The sequence below is a fragment of the Corythoichthys intestinalis genome, chromosome 22 (assembly GCF_030265065.1).
Source record: "Corythoichthys intestinalis isolate RoL2023-P3 chromosome 22, ASM3026506v1, whole genome shotgun sequence".
Classification (NCBI taxonomy): domain Eukaryota; kingdom Metazoa; phylum Chordata; class Actinopteri; order Syngnathiformes; family Syngnathidae; genus Corythoichthys; species Corythoichthys intestinalis.
The window spans coordinates 24,755,898-24,771,044 of record NC_080416.1 but is presented as its reverse complement, the minus strand read 5'-3'; the positions used below and the strand labels follow the sequence as shown (position 1 = coordinate 24,771,044).

The window sequence follows — 15,147 nt, the reverse complement described above, 5'->3', positions numbered from 1 at the left end:
TAACTTGTTAAAAAGTCTGATCCAAAACACTACCAACTTTTCAGGATGCTGAAATTGTCCCCACCAACTTTTAAGCAACCTTATTTGCATTATATAATGACTTCAGTTATATAGTTTATTTAGATTGTCTTCCCATATGTTGTAAGGATAGAATTAACCCTGCCATTATTGAGTGAATTATTTTCATTATGTTCAGACTTGCATTTACCCCTTTTCACTTGCTGAATGTGCCAGTCCATTTTCCCCCCTCAAACACACATTTGATTGGCTGATGATTTGACCCCCACACCCCTCACACATGCACTCACAGCACCGACAGAAATACAACATGTCGACCACATGCCACCTCCTCCACCCCCTTCGAAGAGGAGGGATATTAAAAGTTTTTATCGGCCAGCAGCAGCCACTGTAAGTAATGTAAAAAGACACCAATATTGTGGAGGTGGGGAACACATCACTAATTTTGCTACTGAAAATCCAACCCGCATCAGAGTTAGCATAACATTAAACTGTGTGAATTTGCTCACCTGCAAAACTCAAGTGGAAGCTGCTTAGAGAGAAGTTCTCTTGTGTTTCCTACTGTTAACATTAATTAAACTGTGAGAAAGGTAGTGAACCGAGGTTTACCGCCTTCTCCCCAATTTAATTGTTATTTTATTTATGTGGTCTTAAAGCAGCCCAAAGGAGCTTTCTTTTTTTTTTTTTTTTGTTACGTTTGGCTGCCGTGGGCAAAGCCATTAGTGTTTAACCTGAAAAAAGGCTCCGTTTTTTATTTTTGTCACTCGCTGACTAAGAAGTTTTTTCAGTTATATTTAATGTCTTTATTCAGACAATGTTGAGTGGTGTTAAGACATGTTATTTTTTTGCATTCCTTCATATTTAAGAGATTATTAAGAAGTTTGTATTTATTGTTTATGTTAACCCTACCAACGTTGAGAGCAAACCTACTCCCTTGATTTATATTGCCGCCATCTATGAAATCAATTTGATTTCAGTACTTGGTTTAGATGTGGGTTACATTTCCTATATGACTGAAATCTCGAATCTTCATCACACACACCTTCAGCAACTTGACTGCAACATTTTATATCGCTGTAAAATATGTAATGTAGATCAAGTTCTGATTAAAGTTTCAAACGTATGCCAAAGATGTTATGTGATTAAAAAAAAAAAAAAAAAAATCCAAGTCATCTTTTGAATGGTTTCCAAATCTGGATTAGATTCATGTTCCTAATTTGAAAATTCATTATGATTTTTCATGTAGATATTTCCATGGAAGAATCCTTGTCTGTTTTGCAATTTGAAGGAAGCGGTTGTCCCGGCAGCCGCGTTTCATCCCTTTTTCATGTGGTTTGAAATCACATTGCGGGACTTTTGGCGACCCTCACTGCGTGAGTGTTGAGGATATTCACCCCCCCACCCAGGTGGTCAGCTGCACTGCAGGCTGAGAGAAGTGGGGGTTGGGACCAGACTCGCGAGGGGCCCTGATCCTTTCATGTGCACAATAATGGCCCCTGAGTGCAGGAAAGGGGGGCTGGTTTAAGTATCAAAGCAATGAGTGGGGGTTCTGGGCTTTTTTCCCCCTCTGATGTATATTGTGACCATTTGGCACAGAAAAAAAAAACACTTTTACAACAATAATAAAGTCTTTATTAGTATATATGTTCATAAATACATTCTTGTTCACAGAGTAACTGGAAGGCTTCTTCTGTGTGGAGGGATTAGCGCGTTTGGAAGCATATATTGATAGCGTCCCCCCCTGCCTGCTTTTGTCAGCGGACCACAGGTCTTCGCATTCCTCGACCCGCCGGCTCCTGGTTACCGCAAGGCACCGCAGCGGTGAGGCGACTTAACAAAAACCATAAAAAGAACTACACTGTAAGAAAAAGATGCGTTTAAATTTTTTTTAATAATAACTTCAATTTACGGTAAGATTCTGGCAGTGTTTGCCAAAATTTTACCATCAAAGAAGGAAAAAACGATAAAAAGGTTACTGTCAAATTAACAACTACTCAAAAAAAAATATATTATCACTGTTGTTTTACAGCAACTTACAGTTAAAAGTATGCATGTATTTGAATCCGTATTGTCAAAATGGCAGTCGAGCGTGCTGACTACTGAGCTGGCAGTTGCATGTGCCAATACAGTACTTTCTTGTAACCTAACTGGTCATAATAGTAGCTTGTTCGTCAGCACGCTCGACTGCCAAAATGACGGTGTGGGTTTAAATCTTGGAGAGCGGTGACGTCACCGCCATCAAAACAGGTTAATAATGGATCAAAGAATAGAATAATTAAAAACAAAAAAAATCTACCATGAGTTCAAGTTTTAAAAAATACATAGACATGTACTGTAAAATTTATGGTTTCAGAATCACTTGTATTTTTTTTTAAGTTACATTCTAGCAACTAGTATTTTAACATAAATTCATACACAGGTAGTCCCCCGGTTACGAACGAGTTCCGTTCCTATGCTGGTGATGTAACCTGAATTTCCACCTAAGTTGGAATTAACCCTTTAAAGCGAACCTCGGATTTAAAGACTTGGAGGCTTTAATAAGCCACAATTGTACTTTTACTAAAATATGTTATTAGAAACACATAAAATATTGTCATTGATTTAAAAATCTATATACGGAGGTCGCCATGTTTTATGCGCGCAATGGACACTCGGGGTGATGACGTAGTTTGTCACTGTCATTAGACGAACACATGCGCACATCAGTTAAAAGCAGCGAGTACTTACTATTTGTGTTTTTATGGAGTGTTTTATTACCTTTTCACTGCTTCAAAATACTTTTTGTAATTGTTTCCCTCTCATACTTTTGAGCATTGCGTTTTCTTGTGGTAGCTTTAAAACATTGATCTGTTGAAAACATTAGTCACGTAGCATATTTAGACCACCCTTATTTGATATTACTACGTTTAAGTATTTTCTTAAGGCATCTTTAGTATATTCTGTCTGTATGCATCTAAACAAGTTGAAAGCGCATGGTAGTACTTTGGGTGTCAAATTAGCCTGATGTAGCATGTTTTGCTGGTGTAGCACATTTTGGCAGAACACCATTTTTTACCCCCACTTTCGTCTCGTCTCATCCCGTCTTTCCCGTTCATTTTGCTTTTGCTGCCCGTTTTGTGCAATATTGACAGTGCTTTAATGCTAATTAATGTTCCTCTCGGGTTCAAATTGAAAGGGTTGAGCAAATGACATGATTTTGTCGCTAGAGGCATACACTGGAAGCCCGGCAGCGTTACCATGTGACGTCACCGCCCTGTGGCGTCAACAACAATGGCGACCGACTAGTTATACAATTTGTAAAATTAGTTTAAAAACGAAAACATCAAGAGGGGTTTCAAAGTCAAATTATTTTTAACTCATAATAATGTTTATCTTTTAAGAACTACAAGTCTTTCCATCCGTGGATACCATTAAGTACCCCTAAATCTCAAAATACATCCAAAAACATGTATTATACGTCATTGTACTGTCGTAAATCCTAGCCAGACAGCGAGCTAAGCTGTAATCTTTCCCTTCTCTCTCACTTGGCTGCGCAACTTCTTCGTGTGTACATGCGCTCTTACTTGCGTGCATAAGTAATACCTATGCCAAAATAAAAGCATGAACCACAAAAAAAAAAAAAAAAGAAAGTCAACATTATAATTAAAAACCCATTTCACCAAAGGGCACAACAGTTATAAAATAAAGTACTGTTATTTCCGGACTATAAGCAGCTACTTCTTCCCTTCATTTTGAATCCTGCTGCTTGTAGTCCATTGCGGCTTATTTGTTGATTTATTTGGCTTAATAGGCGAAACATGCCTCCTAGCATGCATTGCAGCGGTAAAGATGTAAATAACAATAAAAATTCATTTTCTGTGCTAAATATTCATTCAGTTACTGTTCCATTTTTTCATTATTGCCTTGTTATGGTATTTGGTAACACTTTATTTGACAGTGGTGTCATAAAACTGTCACAAGACAGTTCTATTTATGACATGACACTATCATGGGCGTTATTGAATGCTTATGACAGGTGTCATTAAGTGTCATTCGGCAAATTATGTTACTCTATGTCCAGTTTGGATATTTTACATCCATTCAAAAGTGAGATAGTTTGCCGGATAACACTGAATGACATCTGTTATAAGCATTCAGTAATGCTCATGACAGTGTCATGTCATAGTTATGATTGTCTAATGACAGTCTTATGGCGCCACTGTCAAATAAAGTGTTACCAAATACCATAACTAGCAATTAATGAAACAACTGGAACAGTAACTGAATTAGTGCTGCAATGATTAATCGATTAACTCAGAGTATTTGATGACAAAAAAAAAGGTTCGAATTAAATTTTGCTAGTTCGAGTATAATTTAGAGTTTAATTAAAGTGATTTGAAAGTGTTTGTAATGGTTTATTCTGAAAGTGTTTGCACTTAGTTTTATTGATTTGGGTGGATACACTGTCCTCTAGTCTGCCTCATTTTACATGGCTGAATCCAGCTGCTCCATGTTAAGACCAACATAAGCCAAGTTTTTGTTTGCGCTAATGTTTTTTTTGAATGGATTCGTAATTTAGTTTATAGGTATATTTAGCCATTTTTGTGGGGATATGTGTCTGAACCATTTGCTGAGAGCATTGTTAAGAAAAATTTTTTTTTTTTAAATAACGTAAGCGTGTTATAGCATTTAAGCTAGCGGACTTTTGCTATGTAAGTTAGCCAATTGTTCTTTTCTTGTACATAGATCCTTACTTATTTTTTATACCGTTTGAGGCTCAGCTCAGGTATTTTAATTTTTCGTGTTCCTCATCTGATTACTCGATGTGATGGCCGAATGAAGCTTCTGAAACAATGAAGCTTTGCAGCTTATTAGTTCAAAGCTTCATGGTGGTTCATTTGGTCTTATGATAGTCGTATGATGCCGCTGTCAAATAAAGCATTACCAGTTAATATTTTTTGGTGTAAATATCCCATAATACAGTGAGGACAGCTGCGGTTTATAGTCCAGTGTGGCTTATATATGAACAAATGCTGTTTTCGTGACACATTTGGTGGGTGGCGGCTTATAGTCAGGTGGACCTTAAAGTGCGAAAATTACAGTAAAAAAATAAAATACTGTGAGGTGTAATAAGGTACTGTTTACGCGACTTAAAAAAAACAAAAAACAAAACGACTGGAGACAAAATGGCGGACGAGACTCCATCGTCATAAATTCAAAATCACGTAAGTCGGTTATGTCGTAACCTGGGGACTACCTGTATTTTTTTAAGTTAAGTTTGGGAAATCATTTATCTTGAGCTCATCGAGCTGCCATTGACGACAATAGACGTCCCGGTTCAAATGGAATGACCGTCTTTCGCAGTCTATGGCAGTGAAAAGTGATTATTCGCTGCCAGTTTTACCTGCTGAGGGGCTTAAGAAGCTATTTAATGGGGAACAAAGAGGGGATTTGGATGCGTTCACCACATCCATGGCAACTGAAGTGGAGTGGCAGCCATCATGGGGAATTAAAGGGGCAAAAATAACACAGGAAAAATGACTTAGTGAGTTGCTCTTATAACGTTAATGTTCTCAACTAGAGCTGCAATTAATAGTGGGGTCTACTTGACCTACCGTAACTCCTTGCTAAAAATAAATGCTTTTCACTCGGGGGATGTTATTATTTTCCCAAAGATAGCTGCGAATTACCACAGCATCTAAAGTAGATGTGACATCTGTAAAGCTGACAATATGTCCTATAAATCTATGTCAACATTCACCCTGAGGCAGTGACTGGCAAAAAAAAAAAAAAGCAAACAACAATTACTGAATTGTGATGCTTGAAGGCATATCTTCCTCCCAAAAGATGTACATTATTATTATTATTGTGGCAGTGGTGGTGATGCGGATGACATTCAATCTGCTTCCAAGTCTTTCTGAAAAAAATAAAAAAGGCCCCGTGTTTGACGACATTCCCTGGGAGAGGTCACCGCAGGTTGATGGCGAGCGCCACGGTCACAATGATGCCCACTAGGGTGAGGAAAGGCAGCCATGTTTTCAGGAAGCCCGCGCAGCTAGAAAGATGGATATATGATTTCAGTGCTGTTGACGGCGATACAAGATAGGTGTCAGTACCTGATGTGCTTTCCGTGCAGGAGCAGCAAGAGGCAGAGCTTGACCATGTTCCACGACGTGCTGTTGTCGTAACGCATCAGGTTGAGAGCCATCGCCACGTGCGAGTGGCAGTTGTCGCAACACAGGTTGTGCTTCAAACAAAGTAGGTTCCGTTAATTTTGTTGGAGTCATAAGCACACATGGTTTAGTGTAATGTTTTCCAAAAATCTAATTGATTTAAAATGTATAGTTTCAAATTATTTCTATATTTCAATAATCTAAAAAATATATATAACAAACTTTTTACACAGTGTCATTTTTTTTCACTTAAAAATGTATATTATTACTAGTGCTGCAACGATTAATCGATTAACTCGAGTATTCGATTAGAAAAAAATATTCGGATTAAATTTTGTTGCTTCGAGTATTCGTTTAATTAAATTGGTGTTGTAATGGTTTATTTTGAAAGTTTTTGCATTTAGTTTTATTGATTAGAGTGGATAAACTTCCCTCTGGTCTGCCTCTTTTCACATGGCTTAATCCAACTGCTCCCTGTTATGACCAACGTAGGCTAAGTTTTTGTTTGAGTTAATGTTTTTTAATGCAATCATAATGTAGTTTATAGGTATATTTAGCCGTTTTTTGTGGGAATATGTGTCTGAACCATTTGTTATGGGCATTGTGTTAAAAAACAAAAACAAAACAAAAAAACTAGCATTTTAGAGCATTTAAGCTCACTTTTTCTATGTAAGTTAGCCAATTGTTCTTTTGCTGTACATAGATCCTCATTAAAAAAAAAAAATTATACCGTTTGAGGCTCAGCTCAGGTATCTTAATTTTTCATGTTCCTTATCCGATTACTCAATTATTCGTACTAACTAGTCCATCGATTAATCGACAACTAAAATATTCGATAGCTGCAGCCCTAATTATTACATAATAATTAGTTGATTTTTTTTTGTAAATAAACAATAATTTAACATGAATTTTTTTTAAAAAATCATATAATTGTTTGATTTATTAATTGTAAAATGAAAAAAAAACTACATAAATCCTTACATCTACATTAAATTAGTGCTGCAACGATTAATCGATTAACTCGAGTAATTCGATTAGAAAAAAGCTCCGAATCAAATTTTGCTGCTTCGAGTATTCGTTTAATAAAAGTGCCGTTGTAATGGTTTGTTTTGAAAGTGTTTGCATTGAGTTAAATTGATTTGGGTGGATACATTGCCCTCTAGTGGCAACAGAGAATATGACGCAATTCATTTAACATGGCTGAATCCAGCTGCTTCCTGTTAAGGCAAGGCAAGGCAAATTTATTTATATAGCACAATTCAACACGAGGCAATTAAAAGTGCTTTACATCACATGAAGTTCATAAAAATCACATTTAAATCAATACAACGTAAAAACCAAGACAAAAGATCGCACTTAATCACAGAATAAAAATAAATAAATACAAATAAAACAAAAATAAAACAAAAACTACTACTCCTAATAATAATTGAAATCAGCAATGGAGATAAGCACAAGAGGAATAGAAAGCAGGTAGATTGAAATATATAGACAGTTATGGATATGCAGAGCTAAACAAAAGCGTTTTTAGCCCTGATTTAAAAGAGTTAACAGTTTGAGCATACTTCAGAGGTTCGGGTAACCTGTTCCAGAGGTGAGGAGCATAATAACTAAATGCTGCCTCACCCTGCTTGGTTCTTGTTCTTGGAACATGCAGAAGACCGGTTCCAGACGACCTTAGGGGTCTGGATGTCTCATAGGAATCTAACAAGTCAAGCATGTATTTTGGTCCAAGGCCATTAAGTGTTTTGTAGACGAGCAGTAGTATTTTATAGTCTATCCTTTGACTCACTGGAAGCCAGTGTAGCGATTTCAAAACCGGTGTAATGTGGTCCAGCTTCCTTGTATTTGTGAGGACTCTGGCTGCAGCATTCTGTACTAGCTGCAGCTTCTTGACTGATTTTTTATCAAGACCTGTAAATATACCGTTGCAATAGTCCAATCTGCTGAAAATGAATGCATGCATAAGTTTTTCTATGTCTTGTTGTGTCAGAAGCCCCTTAATTCTGGTTATATTTTTTAGGTGGTAATTAGCGGATTTAGTGACGGACTTTAGATGGCTATCAAATTTTAGGTCTGAGTCAATAATTACGCCCAGGTTTCTGAGACCAACATAAGCTAATATGTTTTTTTAAACACTCGTAATTTAGTTTATAGGTATACGGTGATCCCTCACTACTTCGCCATTCAAACTTCGCGGCGTCAGTCTATCGCAGATTTTTTTTCAATTAAAATTTTTTTTAAAAAATACAGATGAGCTGTCCCAAGCTGATTGCGCTGTCTCCCTCTCGCTCCCTTCTTCTCACTGCTCTTTGTTCGTCAGTCAGGCAGTGCATGTGCACTGGAGTTGTTTATTAAAGTTAATGATGATTGACAGATGAATGTTTGATCTTGCCACAGTCACGGACTTCTGAAGCGCCACATGCTTCAATCATTGTTAAACAGTTGCTGTGGCAACTCATCGTGTGTGAGTGAACAGCTCCAAGCGGATTTGAGTAGACTCACCCAGTGAAGCATTTATTAAAGCCAAGCATTTTTCTACTACTTTATTCTTCTTTAAAAATAATTTGGTGGGACAGTAACATGTTTAAAACTTCATCATGATCATGATTTAAGCAAGCGTACTTTTGCTATGCAAGTTAGCCAATTGTTCTTTTGTTGTACTTGGCTCCTCATTGATTGATTTTTTTAATACCGTTTGAGGCTAAGCTCAGGTATTTGAATTTATTTTTAAACGAAAGTGCAGTCGTGTATAGTTTGAAGAAACACTCGGGAATTTTATTTTGTGTTTGCATTTAATGCTGTTTCGAAAGTGCAATCTTAGCAAGGCTTTGTTTTCCATCTCCTAAAATTTATTTTGCAACACATTAAATGTTTCCGATTACTCTATTATTCAAACTAACTAGTTGATTGATTAATAATCGATAGCTGCAGCCCTACTTTAAATAAATACTTTGATCACGTGTTTACAGAAGTGGGTAGTAACACATTACATGTACTGCGTTACATTTACCTGAATTACTTTTTGAAAATTTTTTACTTTTTAGAGTAGTTTTACCACACAGTACTTTTTACTTTTACTTGAGTAGATTTGTGAAGAACACGACTCTTATTACGCTATTTTGGGCTAAACTAGAGTCGTTACATGTTTCCTCTTTATTTTACATATTGGCTTTATTTTTGCATGATATGTTGACAGTGGCCGTCTAGGTTTCACCCATGAGACGTCGCAACAATAACCAAATGATTCCATTTTATACTAATCAGTGGTAACAATGTTTTTTTCTCCGCTAGAGGGCACTCATGCTCTTTGGACGGGTGATGTTTCATAGTGTTGTTCTAGTCTGAATTTGATTATTTTTGTGGCTTCTTTTGGCCTAATATGGTCATGTAATAGGTTATAGTACAGTATAATAATAACAGTTCATACAGATAAAGTTGTGCGTACAAAAAAAAATATACCTTTTTTTTTTTAATCAGACATTGTAAGCAGTTACTCACACTGTTACTCATTACTTGAGTATTCTTTTCAACTAATACTTTTTTACTTGTACTTGAGTATATTTTTTGGACGACTGCTTTTACTTTTGTAATAATATTTAGAAGTAAGGCTACTTTTAATTGAGTCGAATTTTTAGCTAGTCTACCTACATCTGGGTGTTTTTTTTAAAAAAACTTTTTAAGAAAAGGACTATTCAAAGTACCATTTTACATGGACATTTTTGTATATAAATGTTATTGCAAACATCTAACGTTCATTTGATCAAAAATGATTAACTTATGCATATACATCAAGATAAACACACAAATTACAATAACTTATTTCACATAGAAATGCTATAACTGATTTGTAAATGTATTGAAGTTAAGGCTGTCAAACGATTAAAAATTTTAATCGAGTTAATCACAGCTTAAGAATGAATTGATCGTAATTAATCGTAATTCAAACCATCTATAAAATATGCCATATTTTTCTGTAAATTATTGTTGGAATGGAAAGATAAGACACAAGACGGATATATACATTCAACATACTGTACATAAGTACTGTATTTGTTTATTATAACAATAAATCAACAAGATGGCATTAACATTAACGTTATGTTAAAGCGATCAATCAACAAGATGGCATTAACATTAACATTATGTTAACGCGATTCATGGATAGAAAGACTTGTAGTTCTTAAAAGATAAATGTTAGTACAAGGTATAGAAATTTTATATTAAAAATCCCTCTTAATGTTTTTGTTTTAATAAAATTTCAAAAATTTTCAATCAAAAAGTAAACTAGTAGGTCGCCATTTATGATGTCAATAATTACAAAATTCTCATGGTCATAAAATCAGTCGCACCCAAGCGCCAGCAGAGGGCAACAAAACTCCAAAAAACATAAGTAACAAGTGCACATGACTCTGTGCTGTCATTTTAATCTGTTTGAGTGGGGCATGTGCGTTAATTGCGTCAAATATTTTAATGTGAATTATTTAAAAAAAATAATTACCGTTAACGCGATAATTTTGACAGCCCTAATTGAAATTGAAAACAACGTTGCATATGCATTTACATTTTTTTTCTTCATTGAATAATAGGAGCAAAACATTTCACAGTATTATTCCTTTAATCTATTTCATTAAATGAAATATTACTTGGTTAAAAAGAATACAATTAAAACATGACAAATAATATATATATTTTTAATTGTATTTTTAAATGAGCTAAGCATTTTAAAATGAAATAACAACAATCCTGCTAGAGTGGGAAATAACCTACCATCCTGTGCTTGTACTCCTCCGAAGCATCGTGCACAGCAGAATCCCAGGCGCTCGACCCGCTGGCGTAGACTTTGCTTACATCCAGCATCCAGTACCTCCCATGACAAACAACAGTGTGCTGTAGAATTCCCCTTAAGCCTCGTTTATAGAAGGAAACACATCAAGTTGACTCACTTTGTGGGTTTCCCAAAAGCCATGTGGTCCTCCTGCGCGACAAAAGAAAAACATTCTTGAGTGGCGTGAGCGCATATGGATCATTTCATTAAAAAGCCGTCTTAAATTAATGCTTCACTTGCAACTTTATACAGTGATCCCTCGCTACTTCGCGCCCTCAGTCCATTGCACAAATTTTTCATTAAAAATACAGTACTCTATTTAAAAATGTTAAGATATATGCATACATACATTTACAAATCATTGATTTCGTTTATATATATCTCATACATATTATAATTATTACATTTGCAGTACTTAAAAACCATTTATTTAAATGTACATATAAGGGATTTTTTGTTTGTTTTTGTTTTGTTATTATACTTTGGGGGGAAAAGGTGGAAACGTCATATATCTCTTTCGAATGCTGTTGTTTGAATGAATATATTGAACACACTAGGTGCTGCAACGATTAATCGGTTAACTCGAGTAATTTGATTAGTAAAAAGCTTCGAATCAAATTTTGCTGCTTCGATTATTCGTATAATTTAATGCTGCAACGATTAATCGATTAACTCGAGTATTCGATTAGAAAAAAATATTCGAACTAAATTTTGTTGCTTTGAGCATTCGTTTAATTAAAGTGGCATTGTAATTGTTTATTTTGAAAGTGTTTAAATTTAGTTTTATTGATGAGGGTGGATACACTGCCCTCTGGTCTGCCTCTTTTCACATGGCTGAATCCAACTGCTCCCTGTTAAGACCAACATAAGTTTTTTAAAATAAGTTTTTACATGAGTTTTTGTTTGAGCTAATGCTTTTTTAATGCATTCTTAATTTAATTTATAGGTGTATTTAGCCGTTTTTTGTGGGAATATGTGTCTGAACAACTTGTTAAGAGCATTGTAAAAAAAAAAAAAAAAAACATTTTGCATTTTATAGCATTTAAGCTAGCAGACGTTTTCTATCTAAGTTAGCCAATTGTTCTTTTGTTGTACACAGATACTCATTTTAAAAAAAAAATTATACCGTTTGAGGCTCAGCTCAGGTATCTTAATTTTTCATGTTCCTTATCCGATTACTCGATTATTCAAACTAACTAGTCCATTGATTAATTGACTACTAAAATATTCGATAGCTGCAACCCTAGTTTCATTCCAGTGGCATTGTAATGGTTAGTTTTGAAATTGTTTGCATTTAGTTTTACTGATTTGGCAGTCAATATGACATAACTCGTTTAACATGGCTGCATCCAGCTGCTACCTGTTAAGACCAACATGAGGTAGGTTTTTGTTTGAGCTAATGTTTTTTTTAATGCATTCGTAATTTAGTTTCTAGGTATATTTAGCTGTTTTTTTTTGTGGCAATAAGCTATGTGTTTGAATGATTTGTTGAGAACATTTGTAAAAATGTTAGCATTTTAAAGCTAGCGGACTTTTGCAATGCAACTTAGGCAATTATCTTTTGTTGTACTTAGATCCTGTTTTTTTTTTTTTTTTTTAAATACTGTTTGAGGCTAAGCTCGGGTATTTTAATTCATTTTTAAATGAATGTGCAATTTTGCATAGTTCGAAGAAACATTTAGGAATTTTATTTTGAAAGTGGTCTTAGCAAGTCTTTGTTTTACAACCCCAAAATTTAGTCTGCAATTCATTAAATGTTCCTAATCTGATTACTCGATTATTTGAACTAACTAGTTGATAAGTTAATCGACTACTATAATAATGGATAGCTGCAACCCTAGAACACACCAAATAAAAATAATAATAACTAGTAAATATTTATAATAACCTGTAAATACTTATATTTTCCATTTCTGTCTTGCAAAAATGGGGATGATGTTATTCAGTGGGAAGTGCAGTAGAAGAAAATGTTTTATAAACACCATATTATCATATATAAGCTGTTAGGTATGTTTGCTGGGTTTATCTAAGGTTGTGTATGTATTAAGGGTGTAACGGTACATGTAATAGTATTGAACCGTTTCGGTACGTGGTAGTCTGTCCGGAACGGACGCGTACCGAACGAGTTTCTGACGTAATGTAACCCTTACTTTTCGAGGCTCTGAGGCGATCGGGTTACAGTTTCTTTGTGTAGATTATATTTACTCCGTCTTCTCTACTATAATGAGGACCAACACGGTAGGACAGTCCAGAAACGTCAACGGCGCGACTACGTGGCCGCCGCGAGAACGCAGTGAAACGCGGGCGTTAAAGTCAATCAGCCAATGCACACCAGTCGCAGTGCGGCCGCATGTTAGATGCGTCCCAGAAGTGGCTCAACGCGACGCACGCGAAAAAGACGGCAGAGTTTATTATTTGAAGCGAGACGCGGCCCTCCTGCGTCAATACTACTAGCTAGGATCGGGCCGGAAGTCACTCGTGTAATAATACGGTGGATCCGGTCGATTTTCAAACTAATATGTAATCGTAACCTACTTTTTGAGTCCATCAGATCTTTTGAGTGGTAGATCGGGGCACAGTTCACTTGTCTTTGTCGATTCACAGCTGTCTTCTCTGCTATAATAATAACCAACACGGCCCCGTGTTCAATACAAAACCCTCGTACCACAACAAAACAAGTAGGAACTAATATCCACATAGGAACTAAAGTTATACAACATAAATATGCAATCAAATTAATACTGCATCACATTTGTAAAATATAAACACATAATAAAATAAATAGTAGCCAATTTAAATAAAATAAATTGAAATGAGCTAAAACACCTGTAATTAAATAATAAGAATAATACACACATCCTGCTTCCACAATTAAATTTATTAATTTCTGTGTGGCGCTTTAACTTGAGAAAATCCACCAATAAAGCTTTTGAAAACCGTTCATAAGAAAAAGAAATGTTTCATTGAGGCATTTCATTTGTAAAATACATGTTAAAATCTTTGTCACTGGGATTGCTTTTCTCTTCAGCACAGGATTTCTTTTTTCTTCTTTCTTTCAGAAAGAAAGCTGACCAATACGCGGGGTCTGAAAGGCAAATTGTTGTTGGATTATCTTTAAATACCCGCTACTTTTTGAGCAGAATTCTATCTTTCTATAGGCTAATGTTCCTATTGTTGAAAGCACAAAAGTGTGTAATAAACAACTAGCACATTTATATTTTGCATTTTGTTTTTTTACTGTACCGAAAATGAACCGAACCGTGACCTCAAAACCGAGGTACGTACCGAACCGAGATTTTGGTGTACAGTTACACACCTAGTATGTATGGAAGGAAATTAAAAGACTTACAGAGACAAAATAGGGTCCGGCAAAGTCTCGGATGACTCCAGTTGACGTGCAGATGCCCATGTGTCCAATAAATGGAAACAACCAACTGGCAAAAAAATGAAAAGTCACATTATAGAGAGAATTATGCAGTACTAAATGTATATTACAGCATTTATTAATTATTTTTAATCAGTTGATACTATAGAAAAAATAATGGGGTAATAATATTACAAAATGATAGAAGTTGTCACTAAGATATTATTTAGTTAGCCAAACAATACGTTTGACAGCTAGCTTTAGTAAGCTAACGTGCCTGTCACTACGCGATACATCCGGGTGATGCCCAAATGAAGCTGACAACCACAACGAGGAGCTCGCTAACGAGACGTAACTCACGACAACACGGGAATAGGCGTCCATACGATACAATGAGGGAAGCGACCAGCCAGCGGGTTAATCTCCTCCGATGCTATTTGATAGTTCTTCGTGCTTTCTTTCACCGTTGAGTCCGCCATGGCCAGCTGAGTGGGACCGCAACTTCCCCTTCGTCCCGCCTACGACTCTGTCAGGCTGGACAAATGCAAGCGATGTAAACTTCCGTTTGACCTAAAAATAAAAGACTGAAACGCGTATGTCGTCAGAGTAAACACAATATATTTATAGTATTCTTAATATTATTTTTTATAATTATAAATAACTTTATAAATTAATTCAACATAAAATAACAATTATACATTAACCCTCTGATACATGAATTATGACATTCTTGGTCGAGATTTTTTTTTCTGATGTGTTTTTTTTCTTCGTACATAAAATAATGT

At 35.5% G+C, this 15,147-nt stretch overlaps 1 protein-coding gene across 1 annotated transcript; it reads right to left on the bottom strand.

The window, feature by feature from the left end:
- Positions 1-1,651: 1,651 nt before the first annotated feature.
- On the bottom strand, positions 1,652-14,888 carry tmem222b (transmembrane protein 222b). The gene is made up of 6 exons (XM_057828738.1): positions 14,723-14,888; positions 14,348-14,432; positions 11,117-11,148; positions 10,941-11,037; positions 6,114-6,244; positions 1,652-6,052 (listed from the first exon to the last, which is right to left on the bottom strand). Exons 1-6 carry the CDS (start codon positions 14,839-14,841, stop codon positions 5,965-5,967), a joined length of 552 nt encoding a protein of 183 aa, XP_057684721.1. The 5' UTR covers positions 14,842-14,888; the 3' UTR covers positions 1,652-5,964.
- Between the last annotated feature and the right edge of the window lie 259 nt (positions 14,889-15,147).